This window comes from Macaca nemestrina, chromosome 2 (assembly GCF_043159975.1).
Source record: "Macaca nemestrina isolate mMacNem1 chromosome 2, mMacNem.hap1, whole genome shotgun sequence".
NCBI classification, from domain to species: domain Eukaryota; kingdom Metazoa; phylum Chordata; class Mammalia; order Primates; family Cercopithecidae; genus Macaca; species Macaca nemestrina.
In genome coordinates, this window is record NC_092126.1 from 31,764,225 (window position 1) to 31,782,833 (window position 18,609).

General features: G+C 39.5%; 1 protein-coding gene across 11 annotated transcripts in view; it reads right to left on the minus strand.

The window, feature by feature from the left end:
* The window catches only part of LOC105490419 (oxidoreductase NAD binding domain containing 1), a 91,381-nt gene that overhangs the window by 56,010 nt on the left and 16,762 nt on the right, over positions 1 to 18,609 (minus strand). For all 11 annotated transcript variants that reach the window (XR_011619660.1, XR_011619659.1, XM_071090859.1 and 8 more), the window contains 2 exons: positions 10,634 to 10,740; positions 2,086 to 2,227 (listed from right to left, as the gene is read on the minus strand). Coding sequence is in view for 9 of the 11 variants with exons in the window: in XM_071090859.1 (XP_070946960.1) it covers positions 2,086 to 2,227; positions 10,634 to 10,740 (249 nt within the window). In the remaining 2 variants the exon portion in view is untranslated. The remainder of the gene's footprint in view (positions 1 to 2,085; positions 2,228 to 10,633; positions 10,741 to 18,609) is intronic.

Sequence of the window (18,609 nt, forward strand, 5' to 3'; positions counted from 1 at the left end):
TCAAGCCCTTTGTTAGATATCTGATTTGTAAATATTTTCTCCCAGTCTGTAGCTTGGTTTTAAATTGTGTTAAATGCCTTTTGTAGAAAAAGTTTTAATTTTGACCATGTCCTATCATCAATCTTTTCTTTGATGGATCTTGCTTTTGGTATTGTGCTTAAGAATTTTATCTACTCTCAAGTTCCAAATATCTCCTGTTTTCTTCCAGAACTTTTATAGTACCATGTTTACATTTAGATCTACAACCCATTTTGAGTTAATTCTGAATATAAAGCATGAGGTTTACGTTTAGGTTGAAGGTTGTTTTTTGCATCTAGATGCAAAATTGTTCCTGAACTATTTGTTGAAAAGGTTATCCTTTTGCCATTCAATTTTTCCACTGAATCTAGCACCTTTGTCAAAAATTAAGTGACCATATATGTCAGTCTATTTCTGAACTCTTTATTTTGTTACATTATTTGATGTGTCTCTCCTTTCACCAATACCATACTGTTTTGAATGCTGTAGCTTTATCTTAGCCTTATTTGATTAATGTGATTCTTCTCACTTTATTCTTCTTTTTCAAAATCGTTTTAGCTATCCTAGCTCCTTTTTCGTTCCATACAAATTTTTAAAATCACTTTGTCCATATCTATAAAAAATCCTGTTGAGATTCTGATTAGTGTTATGTTAAATCTATAAATCAATTTAAGGAGAACTGACTTCTTTACTATGTTGAGTTTTCCAATCTATGAACACAGTACATCTCTCTATTTACTCATGTCTTCTTTGATTTCTTTCGTGGGATTGAAATGAACTGAGCTTTTCTTTGGACTGTTTGCAAGAGGGTCCCATATTGGGGGACGGGCCAGAGAGCATCCTAAGCTAGCTGGTTTTCACAACACAAAAGCTCTCTTCAGCTACTACAGGACATATTAGTTCCTACAAACATGGTTTGTCTGTGTGATTCTTTGCATGCTTTCTCTCCTAACTGAACCTTGCTGCGTCTGGGTGGGCCTTCTACAGCCACAAAACTCAACTGTGTTTCCATACCCTTTCGCAGACAAGAGCTATAACTCCCACCCCACTCCCTCATGTATTTTTGTTGGTGCTCTATGAAATTTGCTATTCTTGGCCTCTCTCCTCTACTTATTTCCATGTGGTTCCTACAGAAACCCCAAAATTCTCTGCAACGTTTAAAAATATACTAGAGTGTGTTTCCAAGTTTTGCTGAAAATAGAGTTTTTGTTTTCTTTTTCCTTTGTTGATTCTCAATGATTTCCAGGAAACAGGAAAATGCTGTTTTTGAAGCCATATTTGTACTGCTATGTGTTTTTGGTAAATAAGGTAAGAAAATGCCTGGGATGGGATAGAGATTGTTGGTAAATACAGAAGACACTCTTGTAAAGAAGAGGAAGTGAAAGGAAAAGGATAGAAAAGGCAAAAAGTGAAAAGGATAGAAGGGTCAAAAACTAAGACAACAAGTAACTGATCTGTTCTGAGCTCATTCTTTGTTATCAGCGTTCTAGTAGGTAATGACAGGCAGCTTCTTTAGGATTGTGTTGAGCCCTGTGGTGAAGTAAGAGTTATTAACAGCAGTCAAATTGGATTCTCTCTCAGAATCCCAAGTGAAGAGCTTTCCAGACACTGAAACGGAGAGGCAATGGAACCATGGATTTAGCTGTGCTCACCTCTGGGAAGAAGCAGTACTATGTAATCAGATAGTTTCCCCTCCAAAAATGACAGAATAATTTAATTCCCTTTATTTAGGATGGTTAAGACAAAATAATCTGACTTACAGATTTACCATTTATATGACACAGAGAGCCAAATTTTTAGAACTTGTCTAAAATATAAAATATTTTAATTCTAAAGCAGTGTTCAACTGAATACCGTCTGGTGACCCAGAAAATATTTCCAGGTCCCAAAGTCTCTGATTCATACTTAATGCATCAAAATTTCTTTGACCTTTCTTAGAAGTTCTTTGTGGGCATGTACCCTTTTATTCAAGCCCAGGTTTCTTAGGTGAATCGAATAAACTTAACACAAATTTTGTGGGTGGCAGAGATTCCCAGATCATCGAGTTTAAACAGGCAGTTTGCTTACCGTATTGTGAACCCAGAGGGCAGGAGGGTGGTTTGTATATTTCACTGCCAATTCTATCATTCTCTCTTGTTCTAGCAGTCTGGGACTGGAACATATTGAAAACCCACCAACCACAGAGACTCCTGGAATAAAAAAATCAACCCTAAAAGGAAAGCCAAATAAATGATTATTGTTGAAGCCATTTTAAAAATTGGTAAGTTAAACAAAATTGATAAACCTTTAATAGACTATGAAAAAATTACTAAAATCAAGAATAAAAGAGGAGACATCATCACAAAGGCTTACAGAAATAAAAAGAATTATAAAGGAATTCTATGAACAACTATATGCCAAAAAATTAGCTAACTTACATGAAATGCACAAATTCCTAAAATGACATAAACTACCAAATTTGACTCAAGAAGAAAGAAAATCTGAGCAGACCCCTAACAAGTTAAAGGATTGAGTTAATAATTTTTAAAACTTCCCACAAAGAAAAGCTCAGGCTCAGGCCAGGCGTGGTGGCTCAAGCCTGTAATCCCAGCACTTTGGGAGGCCAAAGTAGGTGGATCCCCTGAGGTCAGGAGTTTGAGACCAGCCTGACCAACATGGTGAAACCCCATCTCTACTAAAAAAAATACAAAATATTAGCCAGGCATAGGGGCGCATGCCTGTAATCCCAGCTACTTGGGAAGCTGAGGCAGGAGAATCACTTGAACCTGGGAGGCAGAAGCAGCGAGCCGAGATTGTGCCACTGCACTCCAGCCTGAGCAACAAGAGCGAAACTCCATATCAAGAAAAGAAAAAAAAAGAAAGGCTCAAGTCCAGATGGCATCCTGGTAAGTTCTATCAGACATTTAAAAATTAATACTAATCCTTCAAAATCTATTCCAAAAACAGAAGAGAACACTTCCCCACTCATTTTATGAGGCCAGTATTACCCCCATACCAAAGCCAGACAAAGACATTGAAAGAAAACTACAGACCAGTATCCCTTCTGAATTTAGGTACAAAAATTCCAGGAATACAAGGTTGGTTTAACATTTGAAAATAAATAAATATAATACACCACTCAGTAGAATAAATGACAAAACCCACATGATCATCTCAGTAGTCAAGAGAAAAGACATCTGACAAAATCCAACACTTTTTCATAACAAAAATACTCAACAAATTAGGAATAATTGGGAACTTTCTCAACCTGATATAGGGCATCTACAAAAGACCCATAGCTAACATCCTACTTAATGGTGAAACGCTGAAAGGTTCCCCTCTAAGAGAAACAAGATAAGGATGTCTACTTTTCACCGCTCCAACTCAACATTGTACTAGAGGTTCTAGCCAAGGTAAGTAAACAAGAAAATGAAATAAAAGGTATTCAGAACAACAAACATCCTACTTACTGGTGAAAGGCTGAAAGTTTCCCCCAAGAAAAACAAGATAAGGATGTCTATTTTCACCACTCCAACTCAACATTGTACTAGGGGTTCTAGCCAAAGTAAGTAAACAAGAAAATGAAATAAAAGGCATTCAGATTGCAGAGGTGGAAGCTGCAGATGGTATGCTGTCATATATAGAAAATACTAATGTATTCACTAAAAAGATATTAGAACTAATAAATTCAAATAAGTTTGCAGGATACAAGATCAACAGACAAAAATCAACTGTATCTCTATACACTAGCAATGAACAATCCAAATGTGAAATTTAGAAAACCAATTACACTTATAATAGCATAAAAAAGAATAAAATAACTGGGAATAAATTTAACAAAATAAGTGTAAGACTTACACAATAAAAACTATAAAACACCACTGGAAAAAAATTAAAGATCTAAGTAAATGGAAGCATATCCCATGTTCATGGCATGGAAGACTTAATATTGCTAAGATGGCAATACTCCTCAAATTGATCCACAGATTCAATGCAATACCTACTAAAACCCCAGGTGATTTCATTGTAGAAATTGACAAGTTGATCATAAAATTCATATGGAAATTTTAGGAACCCATAATCATCAAAACAATCTTGAAAAAGAAGTTTACATTTGTAGGACTCACACGTCCTGATTTCAAGTTACTACAAAGCTGCAGTAATGAAGACACTGTTGTATTGACATAAGGATAGACATGGAGATCAATGGAAAAGAACAGAATGTCCAGAAATAAAGCCTTAAATTCATGGTGAATTGATTTTTGACAAGAGTGCCAAAGCAATTTAATGGCAAAAGAACAGTCTACTCAACAGTGGCACTGGGAGAACTGAATAACCACATACAAAGAATGAATTTGGACCACTATCTCACACCATATACAAAAATTACGTCAAAATAGAGTAGAAACTTAAATGTAAGAGCTAAAATAATAAACTCTTAGAAGAAAACACAGGAGTAAAACTTCATGGCAATGGCTTCTTAGATATAACCCCAAACCAAAAAGGTTGGGAAAAAAATAGAGAAACAGATTTCATCAAAATTTAACACTCTGTGCTACAAATGTTATTATCAAGAAAGTCAGGGCCGGGCGCAGTGGCTCATGCCTATACAAATCCCAGCAATTTGGGAGGCCAAGGTGGGCGGATCACCTGAGGTCAAGAGTTTGAGACCAGCTTGGCCAACATGGTAAAACCGCATATCTACTAAAAATACAAAAATTAGCTGGGCATGGTGGCACACGCACCTGTAGTCCCAGCTACTTGGGAGGCTGGGGTAGGAGAATCACTTGAACCTGGGAGGCAGAGGTAGCAGTGAACTGAGATCACGCCACTGCACTCCAGCCTGGGTGACAGAGTGAGACTCCATCTTAAAAAAAAAAAAAAAAAGAGAGAGAGAGAGAAAGTTAAGAAGACAATCTACATAATGGGAAAAAATATTTTTAAATAGTGTATCTATTAATATTAAGGTAGTTGTATTCAGATTATATAAAGAACTCTTACAACTCAGTAATAAAGAGATAACCAAATAAAAAATGGGCAAAATACTTTTAATATTTCTTCAAAGAAGATATATAAATCGCTAATAAGCACATCAAGAGATGTTCAACATCAATAGTCATTAGCGCAATGTAAGTCAAAATCATAATGAGCTGCCACTTCACACCCACTTGGATGGCTATAATCAAAGAGACAAACAATAGTGTTAGGGTCTGGAGAAATGGGAACACTTACACATTGCTGGTGGGAATGTAAAATGGCACAGCCACTCTAGAAAACAATTTAGTAGTGCCTGAAAATGTTAAACACAGTTAGCATATGACCCAACAATTCCACGCCTAGGTTTAGACCCAAGATAGGTGAACCTATATATCCACTCAAAAACTTATATATGAATGTTCATGGCAGCATTATTCACAATAGCCCCAAAGTGGAAACAATCTAAATGTCCATCAGCTGATGAAGATATAAACAAAATGTGGCATATTCATACAATGGAATGAAGTACTGATACAGGCTACAACACAGATGAACCCTGAAATCATGTTAAGTGAAAGAAGCAAATCACAAAAAGACCACACGCTGTACTGTATGATTCCACTGGTATAAAATGTCCATAAGAGACAAATCCACAGAGACAAAATAGATTAGTGGTCATCTAAGCCAGGCAGGAGGATGGGGAATGAATAATAATCATTACAGAGTTTCTTTCTGGGTAAAAATGTTCTAAACGTGATTGCGCTGATAGGTGCACACTCTGTTAATATACTAAAACCTCTGAATTGTACACTTTAAATGTCTGAATTTTATATGAATATATCTCAACATGACAGTCTTTTTAAGTTTTAAAAAGTATGAAAAAAGTGGCAAGAAAAGCAACAAAAACTCTCCCACTAGCATTTGACAGAATTAATAGGCTGATATGGCCTTTGAGTTACACAAGTCTTAAGGTTTCCTTCTTTTCTTCTAACCACATCCTATAGTCAGAACTCCTGGGTTTCAAGCTTTCAATAATTCTATGCCACAGAAACCCTTTTTTGGTGAGGATTCTAGGAAATGCAATAAACCTAGTCACATGCCAAGAAATATGTATTGGAACACAGAACCACAAAAAAATTCTCATCCCCATATCTGGGAAATATAAACATTCAATCTAGGCGTTTCACAGCCATCACAACAGCAAAAAGTATTATCCTTCCCCAGTTGCTTACCTACATACAGGCCTAAAAGAAAAGCACAAGCTGTTCTCTAATCTGATCTATGACCTTAAAAAAATATTCTCCTGCAGTCTATGGCCTTACATTTCCAGTCATTTATTGTAAGTCTTTAAAAACCAGTTCTGGATTGGAAGTGCTCCAGAAAAGGTCTTTAGCCAATTTTAACCTATTTTCACTTGACTCTTTTCCATGAGTACTTTAACTTTCTTTTCATTTCTGACAAGATAAAAATTTAAAAGACTATCGTTAGCATTTGTTAACACAGTTGCTACATGCTATCACAGAGGAGGTATACAAAAATCTCCATCATTTCCATGTTTAAAAAATAAACACATTAATGAGCTACTTTTGCTGCTTCATCTCCTGAACTACAGTGCCCTCTGCTGCTCAGTGCTGATGATGACCATTCTCTCAGTTGAATGAAAGGGAACTCTCTTCTCTAGTAACTCTGGAGAGCTACCTTTGGGGAAAAAAGGACTCCATTAAAAAATACAGAATTTAAGTTATATAAAAACTTCATCCGAATGGATTTAAGAAAATATGTACAATACATATTTCATAAAACATCTGTCCAAGAAAGAATTAAACTTTAAACACACACCTTTAAAAATGTCCTTTGCAGGATGAGCACTCGTGGAGCCACGAGTTAAAGCCCTTACTATATACCCAATGAGTGAGTGTACGCAGAAGGAGCCTAGGTGCGCAGTGAAGCAGTGGATGTCCACATCCAACCATGACACACCAGGCAGCCGGGTCCTGTGCACAAAGGCAGCCCAGTGCCAAGCACACAGCAGCTATACTACGAGATCCCGGAACTCTTTAGTCCTTTCCTGCCGTCCTCAGAGCCCCTCACTCATTCACCTAATGCAAAGAGAGCACCTGTCTACCACATACAGGCACTGTGGTGCTGGTGAGAGGTACAAAGATGCACGTATGTCTTAGTTCCTGCCCTCAATGAACCCACTCTAAGAGGAGGAAAATTAACAAATACATACAATGAAATGGGCAATGATAAAATCTGCTTAGCGTAGCGGGGCAATGCAGAGGAAGGAGGAGTCAATTCCACCAGGAGTAGAGGAATTAAGAAAGACTTCACAGAAGAGATGCCCTTTAAATAGTCTTAAAAGACACACAGTGCTCACCAGATAAGCAATGGGAGAGGACACAGTTTGAAAAAAGATGCCAAGGAATACAGTGCTGTGTTACGTGTAGTCCTGTGAGAATCAGGGCTGCCACACATGGTCATGTAGGCTGTAAGGACGTTATCTATCTACAGTGTGGCAGCCCTGCTCAAGGGTAGGGGTAAAGTCGTATGTCTCTAATCTTGCTCGTCTAATGTTTCTTCTTGGTGTCCTCTTTCTCTCAGTAGGGCTCAAAGTTACTTTCTAGCATCTAAACTTATGTTATCTTGTAGAAAGTCAGACACACTAAGACCAGGAATTCCCTCCACTCTGTGAAAATGCTTTGGCCTTAGCTCCCCTCAGGAGGCATGCTATACCCAGCCAAGTGTGGACTGAGTACTGACTGGTGCATCAGTGATGACATTGTGGTGACGAGCCCCCACTCCTGCCTGGCCTGCCGCTCTTCCAATCAACAGCTTCACTGCAGGGAAACTGACCAAGGAGATAAGAACTGGAATCTGTCCCCTAGGCCTTATCAGCACATAAGATCTAACTGATTGAATGAAATACTTATTGGCAATAACAAAAGCTAAACTCAAACAAATAAAGTTAACATTAGGCATTATGCTAAACACTTTAATTATCCCAAAACATAGGAATACTACTGTTTCCCCTTTGAAGATATGAGAACCGAAGCCCAGACAAATAAAGAAACTGACCACATCACAGAGCTAGCTGCTAGAAAGCAAGCATGTGAGCTGAGCAGTCTCTAGGGCACTAAGCGACAATACACTGCTACCCACAGTAGCATAACCAACGCCGAAGGCAGGCGGTGAGCACCACAGCCAAATGTGAATCTAGAAACTCAGGGCAGCTGCACGCTGTGTGAGGACTAGTGGTGGCATGCTCCAGACCCAAGAGCGAGTGCCAATCTTTCCATCCCAAGGGAGAGGAATCCTGGTCAAGGGCAGGCCTCACCAAGAAGCTAGCAAGTGGTAGGCCTCCTAGTAAGATGAACCAAGAAGTTCAACCCTGATCATGTGAGAAATGTTTTGAGGTGGTTCTGCCTTTGGCCTTTCTCTCAGAATTGGATTGCTAGAGTTCTTGGAACTGGTTTCTTGCCACAGGAACCAGTCCTCTCTGCAAGGCCCAGTAAGAACACAGTGTAGTGCAAAAAGAGCCCCTTGAAGCCTATATCTGATCTATGCCGAAGGTGTCTACATGGGGATCTGTGGCCAAAGCTCCAGCTAGTCACAGACAACATTCATTTATTTAGAGATGGGCCTCGAACCTCATTCTCAGAGTTTGGTAGGTGTCAGAGGAAGCCACCAGTCAAAACTTCAGAGATGTGGAATCATGGCCCTATCTCTTACCCCAAAGATAAGCCCGACAGCAACCCTCTCCTTGATTTCTAGCAGCTCTCCAGTCTGATAATCCTAACTACGGAAACTGCATGGCAGCCACATTCTCACTCCCTCTCCCTAATCCTTGCCCTCTTCTCCAAAGTGCCACATGGCGGTTACTACCAAGCTGATGGTCTGAGAGAGCCTAGAGCACAAAGCCATCCAAGTAACAGCATGGAAGGGACAGACACATCCAACCTCAGTAAAATGGCCATTCTGTAACCATAAGGTCAAATATCAAAAGGAACTCAAAACCCCTGGAACCATAAATCAATGGTAAGGGTACAATCTGTTGAAAGAGGAGGGCCCAGGGGCCTGGAATGAATGCTGATGAACACCTGGGAGGGAAAGCGTCACCACCACCAGCCAGTGGTCCTCATCCCCCAAGTCCGACCTCCGAAGAAGTCTGACAGGCACAGACTAAAACCAGGCCTAAATTCAGTGAAATGGCCAAATCCATTCATTGGGATGTCTACATGACACCAACCCCAAATCATTTCATCTTGAGAATCACAGTAGGACTCCGTTTCTAAAAATATCACTAGGGAATGAGGACATTTTCTTACCAGGTAACTGAGGTTAGCAAGTGCAATACATTTGCAGGCACACCACAGTGGCAGCACAATCATCAACGCACAGGCTTTTCCTAACCAGGAGGCTGGGTCTGAGTCTTGGCAGGATTCAGAGTTGAAAGCAGAGAAACAGTGCTGTGCACAGGACACAAACACTTCCACAGAAAGGAAATATGGAAAACCAGATCATTACAATTAAAGTTTCCACTTTTCAATATAATGACTGCTAAACCATTTCTGAAGGGTAAATATGTTGCCCACCCCCTAAAACGGGCAAAATGCATTTAATGTGTATCATCGAACATGTGCAAAGATTGCAGCAAATTGCTTCACAAACCCAAATTATTGCAATCAGCATCTTGTTTTCTAGTTCTAAATTCAAAGGCAAACTATTAACACACAAGACTGCGAACTCTTGCTATTATCACACTTGCTATTATCACACATCCTCCTTCTAACAAAACCACATTTCCAGATGGACTGCCAAAATTAGTCAAGTGACTCCTAAGAAACACTATCAAGACTGACAGGCCACAAATCCATTTAGAAATGAATGCTTTATTTAAATAAAGGACACACACACCCAAACACACCTTTCCTAGGGAAATTCAAGTTGCTTTCTTTACAATTGAACTTGAATTGAAGCTCAGGGAGGCCCCATTCGGAGGAAAAGGGAGACAGCTGAGCTGTTACCCAGGCAGCATGCTCATCAGTCCCGAGTCAAATGGGACAGACTTATGATTTGTGTGGGGGTTCTGGGGAGCTGGGCCTGATTGGGGAATCCGAATAACAAATTAGGCAAAGTATTTAAATTCAACCCAGATAAGGTATATATGATAGAATAATTCAGTCAAGAGGATAGTGAGTCCTGTGTTCCTCTTCTCTTCAGGATACTTTGTTTACTCTGCATTGGACACAAAGAAGACTACCTTTTAAAAACCTATGAATCTCCTGCAACATGTAACTCAAGGAGATTAGATTACTGAAGTGCAATCTGTTAGCAGCCATTCCTGAAGAGTGTTAATTATCAGAGCTGTCAGTTCCATGGGCCAGAACTAGCTTTATTTCAATGTGGAAAACTCAAGACAGCAATTTTCATATATGACTGAGGGAGCCACGGGCTCAAAACCCAAGTGGGCTCTGAGGCCAGGAAAGGAATCAGATCCTCTGTGCCACCAAAGACTCACCTTGAGGAGATATGATTTAGAACTCCTCTTCCTCAAGGGAATGGCTAGCTAAAGTCTTTTCCAGAAGAAAAAATAATCCCTTCTATCTGATGGCACCTTCTTAAACATACACACTTGGAACACAGAACAGTCACTTACCACTGGCCAGCTTTAAAGGAAAAATCTCGATCAGCAACAAGCAAGCGGAGGCTCTTCACTGACGGTGACTCACTGGCAGCTCCACACACCTTAGCTGCTGACACAATCTAAAACCAAAAGATGAACTGTGGCTGAGGTTAGTGCGTACACAGCACAAGGGACAAATGGTGGCATCCTGGGAACTAAGGTTTTTGAAATCTACGAAGATGTAGTTTTTGAAAATTGCCAAACAAGGTAAAACACACTTTGCTTTAGTTCAGCCTACCACCATGTGAATAATTTTAATTAACTTCTTTTTGAGAAACTTGCTATCATACTAATTTAATTTCATCCTGCATTCAAAAACCATCTATTCAAGGGATCATTTACTTATTTGATGGGTATCCACAATGTGCTGCGCACTGGGCTAGGCGCTCTGGGAAGAGCTCAGGGAATGGGAACTCTGTAAACAAGCCAGGGTCTTATCAGGGAGCTGCCATTAAATTCTCCACCAGTATTAGGCAAAGTGAGGCCCACTGTTGCTTCTGGGTGTGTAAGGAGTCCACGAAGAGCTAATTTCAGAAATCAAAAGCAGACACTTAGAAACTTTAACAATTTCACAGAACAATCTTGTGCCTGTTGAGTCTAGTAATAGAAAACAAATTGGGTTTGCACTCTTCATGTCTTTGTTTTTAATTAATTTTCCAATTCATTTTTTATCATACGATGTTTTATAAAATGGAAAGAGCTCACAACCTTAACAACAAAAAGAGCCCTTCCCTACAGATAATTTGAGAAGCACTATTTTTACATGACGTATCTGATTTCTGGAAAGCCTTGAATAGGTCTGACTCGGGAGCTATGCAGGTATGTGCCATTCATGGCTCAACACCCCTCAAATTCAAAATGTCTCTATTTCCTTTATTCTTTCATCTGCTTTGTGTTTCTTTGCCCTGTAAGCCTGGGACATCTTCACAAGCAAAGAAAAAAGACAACATGACTCTTTCCTCAACCTCCTATGTCTGTTCACCTCCACTTGTGGCAGCAAATCAGCAACTAACCAAAATATAGCCCTCTCCTTGGAAAGTGTGACCTTCACAGCTCCATCAAAGGGTGCTTTGGAAGTCTGTCAAGGTGAATGAATGTCCCATCCTAACGCTAGCTCATGCAGGCCCTCTACTCTAATAGGACTACTAAATCTCATCAAACTATTAGTGGAGACCATTTTCAAAAATCCTCTGGATAATTCTCATGATGGATGGTGGTCTCTCTCACCACCTCAAAGTATCTTCTAGTATTATCTACCTTTCTCTCCCTCCTGCAAAATCCCTAACCTACCTTTCTCCATATTTTTGCCAACCCTCTCTTCCTCCTCTCCTAAAACTCAAGTGGTGTAATTTTCAATGACTGACCCTCTACCTGCACTCTTGGTCCTAGTCCCGCCTACTCTCTCGGAAACACTGCTCCATCAGCAGCCACCAGCCCTTTCCTTCATGTTCAATTTTCCTCCCTTTAGTACATTCCTGTTTCATCAAAGATTACATCTAATGCCATTTGCAATTCAAAGCAATTTAGCAACAAAATAAAGTAAGCAGCAGAATATGGCTGTTAACAGAATGGGCTCTGCAGCTGGACTGCCTGGTATTTAGTCCTGGCTCTACCGCTTACCAGCTGTGTGACTCTGGGCAAGTTACCTAGCCCTCCTCAGCTATAAAATGAGAACAATAGCACCTATACCTCATAGGGTTGCTGGGAGGATTAAATGAGATAATACTGATGAAAGTACTTACAACGCTGCTTGCCCACAGAACTCATTAAGTGTTGGTTATAATGTACAGTCATGTGCTGGGCAACGACCTTTTGGCCAACGACAAAGCACATATACAACGGCAATCCCATAATACCAGATTTTTACTATTTTTCTATGTTTAGACACACAAGTATCATGGTGTTACAAACGCCTGAAATACTCAGTACAGTAACATGCTTACAGGTTTGTCCCCTAGGAACCACAGGCTATACCATGTAGCCTAAGTGTGTAGTAGGCTATCCCCTCTAGGTTTGTGTAAGTACACTCTATGATGTCTGCACAATGACAATCACCTAATGACACATTTATCAAAACATCCCCGTCAGTAGGCAACACATGACTGTATTTCATTGTCTTAAATTAGTATTTGTTTATATTATATATTACATTTTATTCATTTATAACTATATATGCCACCATACCAATGCTTTTGCACCAGGACCTTAAAGATTGAGCACTGAACACCTATCTCAGAGAGACTGCTCATATGGACAACAAGAAACTGTGGTGTGGTGGGCTTGTACATGTTTTTACCAGTGCAAACTCAAAAACCATACTGTCTTGAATGTATTTTAGAAATCTTGCCTTTCATCCCTTCCTCTACTGAGACAATCAGCTCTTCCTTAGCCCACAGAATCTTCCTTTTTCCTTGATGCTCTCCTTAACCACAGGTAACCCAGCTTCTGCGCTCCTGCAACTTCTCCTTTAACAGTTGGTCAGGGTCTTTCTGAACAACCAAACTCAATGTCCAGTCTCAGTTCTCACCCTCCCTGACCTCTCTGAATTTGGTACTTTCCACACTGACTCATTCTCCTTGTCTGGGACAGCTGATACTGAACTTTTCAGGTCCCCCCCCTGTTATCACTGACCTGGTCTTTCTCCTTTACCATTCCTTCTCTCACTTCTTCCATAGGAGCTTTCCCTAAACTGCCTCACTCCTACTCCCTCTGCCACTCCACGTTGAGGCCCTCAAGGACTCACAGACTACTAATCTCCTCCCACCCTCTGCTGACAACTCGTCATTACTTTTCTGCCAGTCACAAGCTGACATCAACACTCCCCATAAGTAACAACAGCCAATGCCTGAGGATCATTTATCTCACGTATATACCAGATGCTAGGTTAAATATTTTATGTGCATTCATTCACTCAGTTGATGTGAATAATCATATTATATCCCAAGAGACAGTGTTGTTATTCTATATCTTGCAGATGAGGAAACTGAAAGATTCAGTAACTTGCTCAAGATCATGTAGCTAGAAATTGCCAAGTCAGGATTCAAATCCAGGTTAGCTTGACCCTCTCTAAATCATCTGATGGTTCTGCTCCAATGGTACACTCATTTAGGCCATACAACGAACTCCACCCAAGCCATTCCTTCCATGAACCTTTATTGAGCATGGTGCCTAAAACTGGGGAACAGGGTATGCGGAGAGAGAGAGAAGGCTGCACCTGCCCTCACAGGGCCTTGCAAAATCAGCTTCTTTCCATTACCAGGTGTTCAATTCTGGACGCATCCTGGACTCAACACAGTCAATTACATTTTCAGTTGACATAAACACACACAAACTTTGACTCTTTCTGGTATACTGTCCCGAACACAGCCAAATTCCATAAATTTAGCTCATGTTTTTTCTTTCCCTTGCCTACCTGCCATCACCCTAAGCTGAGAATTTCTTTCTTCTCACTTGAAATACTACCTTGGTCTCCTTCTTCTGTCTCTCAAAGCAGCCAACAAGCAAATATTCCTAATGTTCCAACCTCACTGAGTTACTCTCCAGCTTAAAAACCTTAAAGGGCTCTCTACCACTCAACTACCAAAAAAAAAGCTAAAAGTCTTGTTTAACTCACACCAACTTGGGACTCCTCCTGGCTCACTGTGCTTGTGGTTTTTCAGCCAAACTGGACAACCTGCTGGTCCTCAAAGGTACCTAACATGTGCTCTTCCCCAAAACCCTACCTAGGTAATTCAGCAGGCGCCAAGCTCTCAGTTCTGCCAACCTTCTGCTCACCCTTCTAGGCCCTGCTCAAGTAATATTCCCTTGCCTGAGGTCCTCCCTCTTCTCTTCATACTCTCAACTCTACCAATACAATGTTTTTGCCTTTCTGACCATATTCAGCACATATTAGTCAACTCCCTAGATGAAGCACAGGGCCCAACACACAGTAAGGCTCAGTAAGTATCTGCAGAATGAATAAAAACTTGAACTTAAAGTCACTTAAAATTGTTTTCCAGAACAAAGATTGGTAGGAATTCAGGAGCACTTCTTTTTTTTTTTTTTTAAGCTGGGTGCGTAGGGGAAGAGAACACTACAGAAAATCCAAATTCATATTTAAAAGTATGGGAGAGGTCACGGAGAGCAGAGCTTTCTTTAGTAGAACTGGTATTTTCCTCTGTTTGCCACACATTCTTTTTTAAGTATCTTGTTACAAAGACAAGTAATGAGAATCATCAGAGGTCTCTATTACTTCATTATTCCCCTTTTCTTACATCTACAAAAGTATTTTGGGAGGCCGAGGCAAGTGGATAGCTTGAGCCCAGGAGTTTGAGACCAGCCTGGGCAACATGGCAACCTACATCTCTACAAAAAAAAAAAAAAAAAAAAAGAATTAGCTAGGCATGGTGGCACACCTGTAGTACCAGCAACTCGGAAGGCTGAGGTGGGAGGATCACTTGAGCCTGGAGGTCAAGACTGCAGTGAGCCAAGTGAGAGCCTATCTCAAAAAAACAACAAAAAAGAAAGAAAGAGAAAGAAAGAAAGAAGGAAAGGAAAGGAAAGAAAAGGAAAGGAAAGGAAGAAAGAAATGTTATTTTATAAACATTCATTTTTTTCTTTTGATACAATAATCTGTTAAAATACAGCCTAGAGCTAGATTATTTCATTTCTGACAGCTTAACTGGCATGTGTTAAATTCCTTAACAAAACTAGATATGAAGCAGAATTTCAGCTGAGATAGCGGAGAATGCATCACGATCAAGTGCTAGACTATGTGAAATGGAAGCATTAGTCATTTCCCAATGTCCAAATGTAAAATTCAATGAGGAAGGAAACAAAAGTTATACTTTCTGTTAAGCCATATTTTCATTTGGATGGTGTCTATGATCAATTATTGGTATCACAGGCTGAGTATCCCTTATCTGAAATGCTTGGACCAGAAGTGTTTAGGATTTCAATTTTTTTTTTTCCAGTTTTGGAATATTTGCATTATACTTATAGGTTGAACATCTCTAATGTGAAAATCTAAAGTCCAAAACGCTCCAATGAGCATTTCCTTTGAGTGTCATGTCAGTGCTCAAAACGTTTTGGATTTTGGAGCATTTCAGATTTCAGATTTTTGCATTAGAGTTACTCAACCTGAAATACAAACAGTAATGTACCTACTGCTATTTATCCTAACAATCTGGACAAAATTGTTTTATCTATATCTGGAACACAAAACACCTGCACAATTCATTATATTTAAAGACATGCTTCCCTCTTACTATTTTGCTTAACACAAACGCAGTATACTATATAGATTTCTAGCAATGTGGATTAAAAACATTAACAAAGTCTTTTTGAAGACCACATATTTATTTTACTCCAAAAGCTAGTCCATATAATTAGGACCTGTAATTGTGGCCCTTGTTATATGCTATTCTTTTATTGGATAGGCAAAACATAGTGGAGAAAATATATTTTTTATCATTTGTACTTGCTTTTATACTTAATGGATCAAAACTGAAACCTCAACTATCCACGTCCTAAGTTAAAACACATGGCAGGAAATGAAGTTTTCCATAAAACAACATTTATGCTCTTCCAGTGTTCAGTGAAATAACAACACATTTGCCAACTTTACTAGTACACATGTTTAATGCCTAGGCAGAGTCAGCATCTAAGAGGAAATTTCATCACACTTATTTAAAAAGCTGGTTTTATGTAGGATATTTTGATGTCACCGCTAGTGCAAAAGTCTCTGTACAGGAAATAGGTATTTCTTTGGAAACCTGGCTAGCTTTCCCTGTTCACTCCTGTTCATTTGTTTTCTGGCTTAAAATTTTAGGCAAAGCCATGACTAGAGATGACCTAAAACAAAAATGTAGGTATGGTTCAGAGAATTTCAGAATTGAAAGAAACTTTAGTCACTATCAAGAATCATAAGTCATTTTACACATAAAGACACTAAGACCCAGAGGCATTATTTAAATGGTAGCAGAGTATCAATCTGATGTTAGGAATCTGACTAGAAGCAGATTTTACTCAAGTGATTTACTAATAAAGGTAGACACAAAATTCTCCATCAATCACACAATTTAACTTCTTAAATGGCTTATGCTGGTTAACACTTTGCCCTGGAATGACAACTAAACTCATTTTACTCTTACCAAAGGCTAACCTGTCCACCTGGGCTGGTCTCCTCTTTGTCTTCTCAAGCCTCCCCTCCAGCAACTATCCTTTCTCCTGCATCGCACCCTCTCCACCCTCCCCACCAGAACACACATGAGCTCTAGGATCTCCTACCTCATGTAACATGTAACAACAACAGCAGCAGCAAACACCTACAGACATCCTTAGCATATATCAGGCACTTTACATACATTCATTCAGTCAGTCTTCACAACAACTCTAGAAAGCCGATATTATTATATCCCCATTTTACGTATGAGAAAACTGAGGTCCCAGAGCCAGTAAGGGGCAAAGCAGATTTAAATCAAGGCACTTGTGTTCTTTGCCGCTTTTCAAAATACAACAAACAAAACAAGCCTCTCCTTTAATCCAGCTTTCACCTCATTTCTCTGCTCCCATTCACATTAAAACATTTCATGCTACCTGACTTCAAACTATACTACAAAGCTACAGTAACCAAAACAGCATGGTACTGGTACCAAAGCAGATATAGACCAATGGAACAGAACAAAGCCCTCAGAAATAATACCACACATCTACAGCCATCTGATCTTTGACAAACCTGACAAAAACAAGAAATGGGGAAAGTACTCCCTATTTAATAAATGGTGCTGAGAAAATTGGCTAGCCATAAGTAGAAAGCTGAAACTGGATCCTTTCCTTACTCCTTATACCAAAATTAATTCCAGATGGATTAGAGACCTAAAACCATAAAAACCCTAGAAGAAAACCTAGGTAATACCATTCAGGACATAGGCATAGGCAAGGACTTCATGTCTAAAACACCAAAAGCAACAGCAACAAAAGCTAAAATTGACAAATGGGATCTAATTAAACTAAAGAGCTTCTGCACAGCAAAAGAAACTACCATCAGAGTGAACAGGCAACCCACAGAATGGGAGAAAATTTTTGCAATCTACTCATCTGACAAAGGGCTAATATCCAGAACCTATAAAAAACTCAATCAAATTTACAAGAAAAAAAAAACAACCCCATCAAAAAGTGGGCAAAGGATATGAACAGACACTTCTCAAAAGACATTCATACAGCCAACAGACACATGAAAAAATGCTCATCATCACCTGCCATCAAAGAAATGCAAATCAAAATCACAATGAGATACCATCTCACACCAGTTAGAATGGCGATCATTAAAAAAATCAGGAAACAACAGGTGCTGGAGAGGATGTGAAGAAATAGGAACACTTTTACACTGTTGATGGGACTGTAAACTAGTTCAGTGTGGCGATTCCTCAAGGATCTAGAACTAGAAATACCATTTGACCCTGCCGTCCCATTACTGGGGATATACCCAAAGGATTATAAGTCATGCTGCTATAAAGACACATGCACACATATGTTTATTGCGGCACTATTCACAATAGCAAAGACTTGGAATCAACCCAAATGTCCATCAGTGACAGACTGGATTAAGAAAATGTGGCACATATACACCATGGAATACTTATACACCATGGAATACGATGCAGCCATAAAAAAAGATGAGTTTGTGTCCTTTGTAGGGACATAGATGCAGCTGGAAACCATCATTCTCAGCAAACTACCGCAAGAACAGAAAACCAAATACCACATGTTCTCACTCATAGGTGGGAACTGAACAATGAGATCACTTGGACACAGGAAGGGGAACATCACACACTGGGTCCTATTGTGGGGAGGGGGTGGGGGGGAGGGATAGCATTAGAAGATATACCTAATGTAAATGACAAGTTAATGGGTGCAGCACACCAACATGGCACATGTATACATATGTAACAAACCTGCACGTTGTGCAC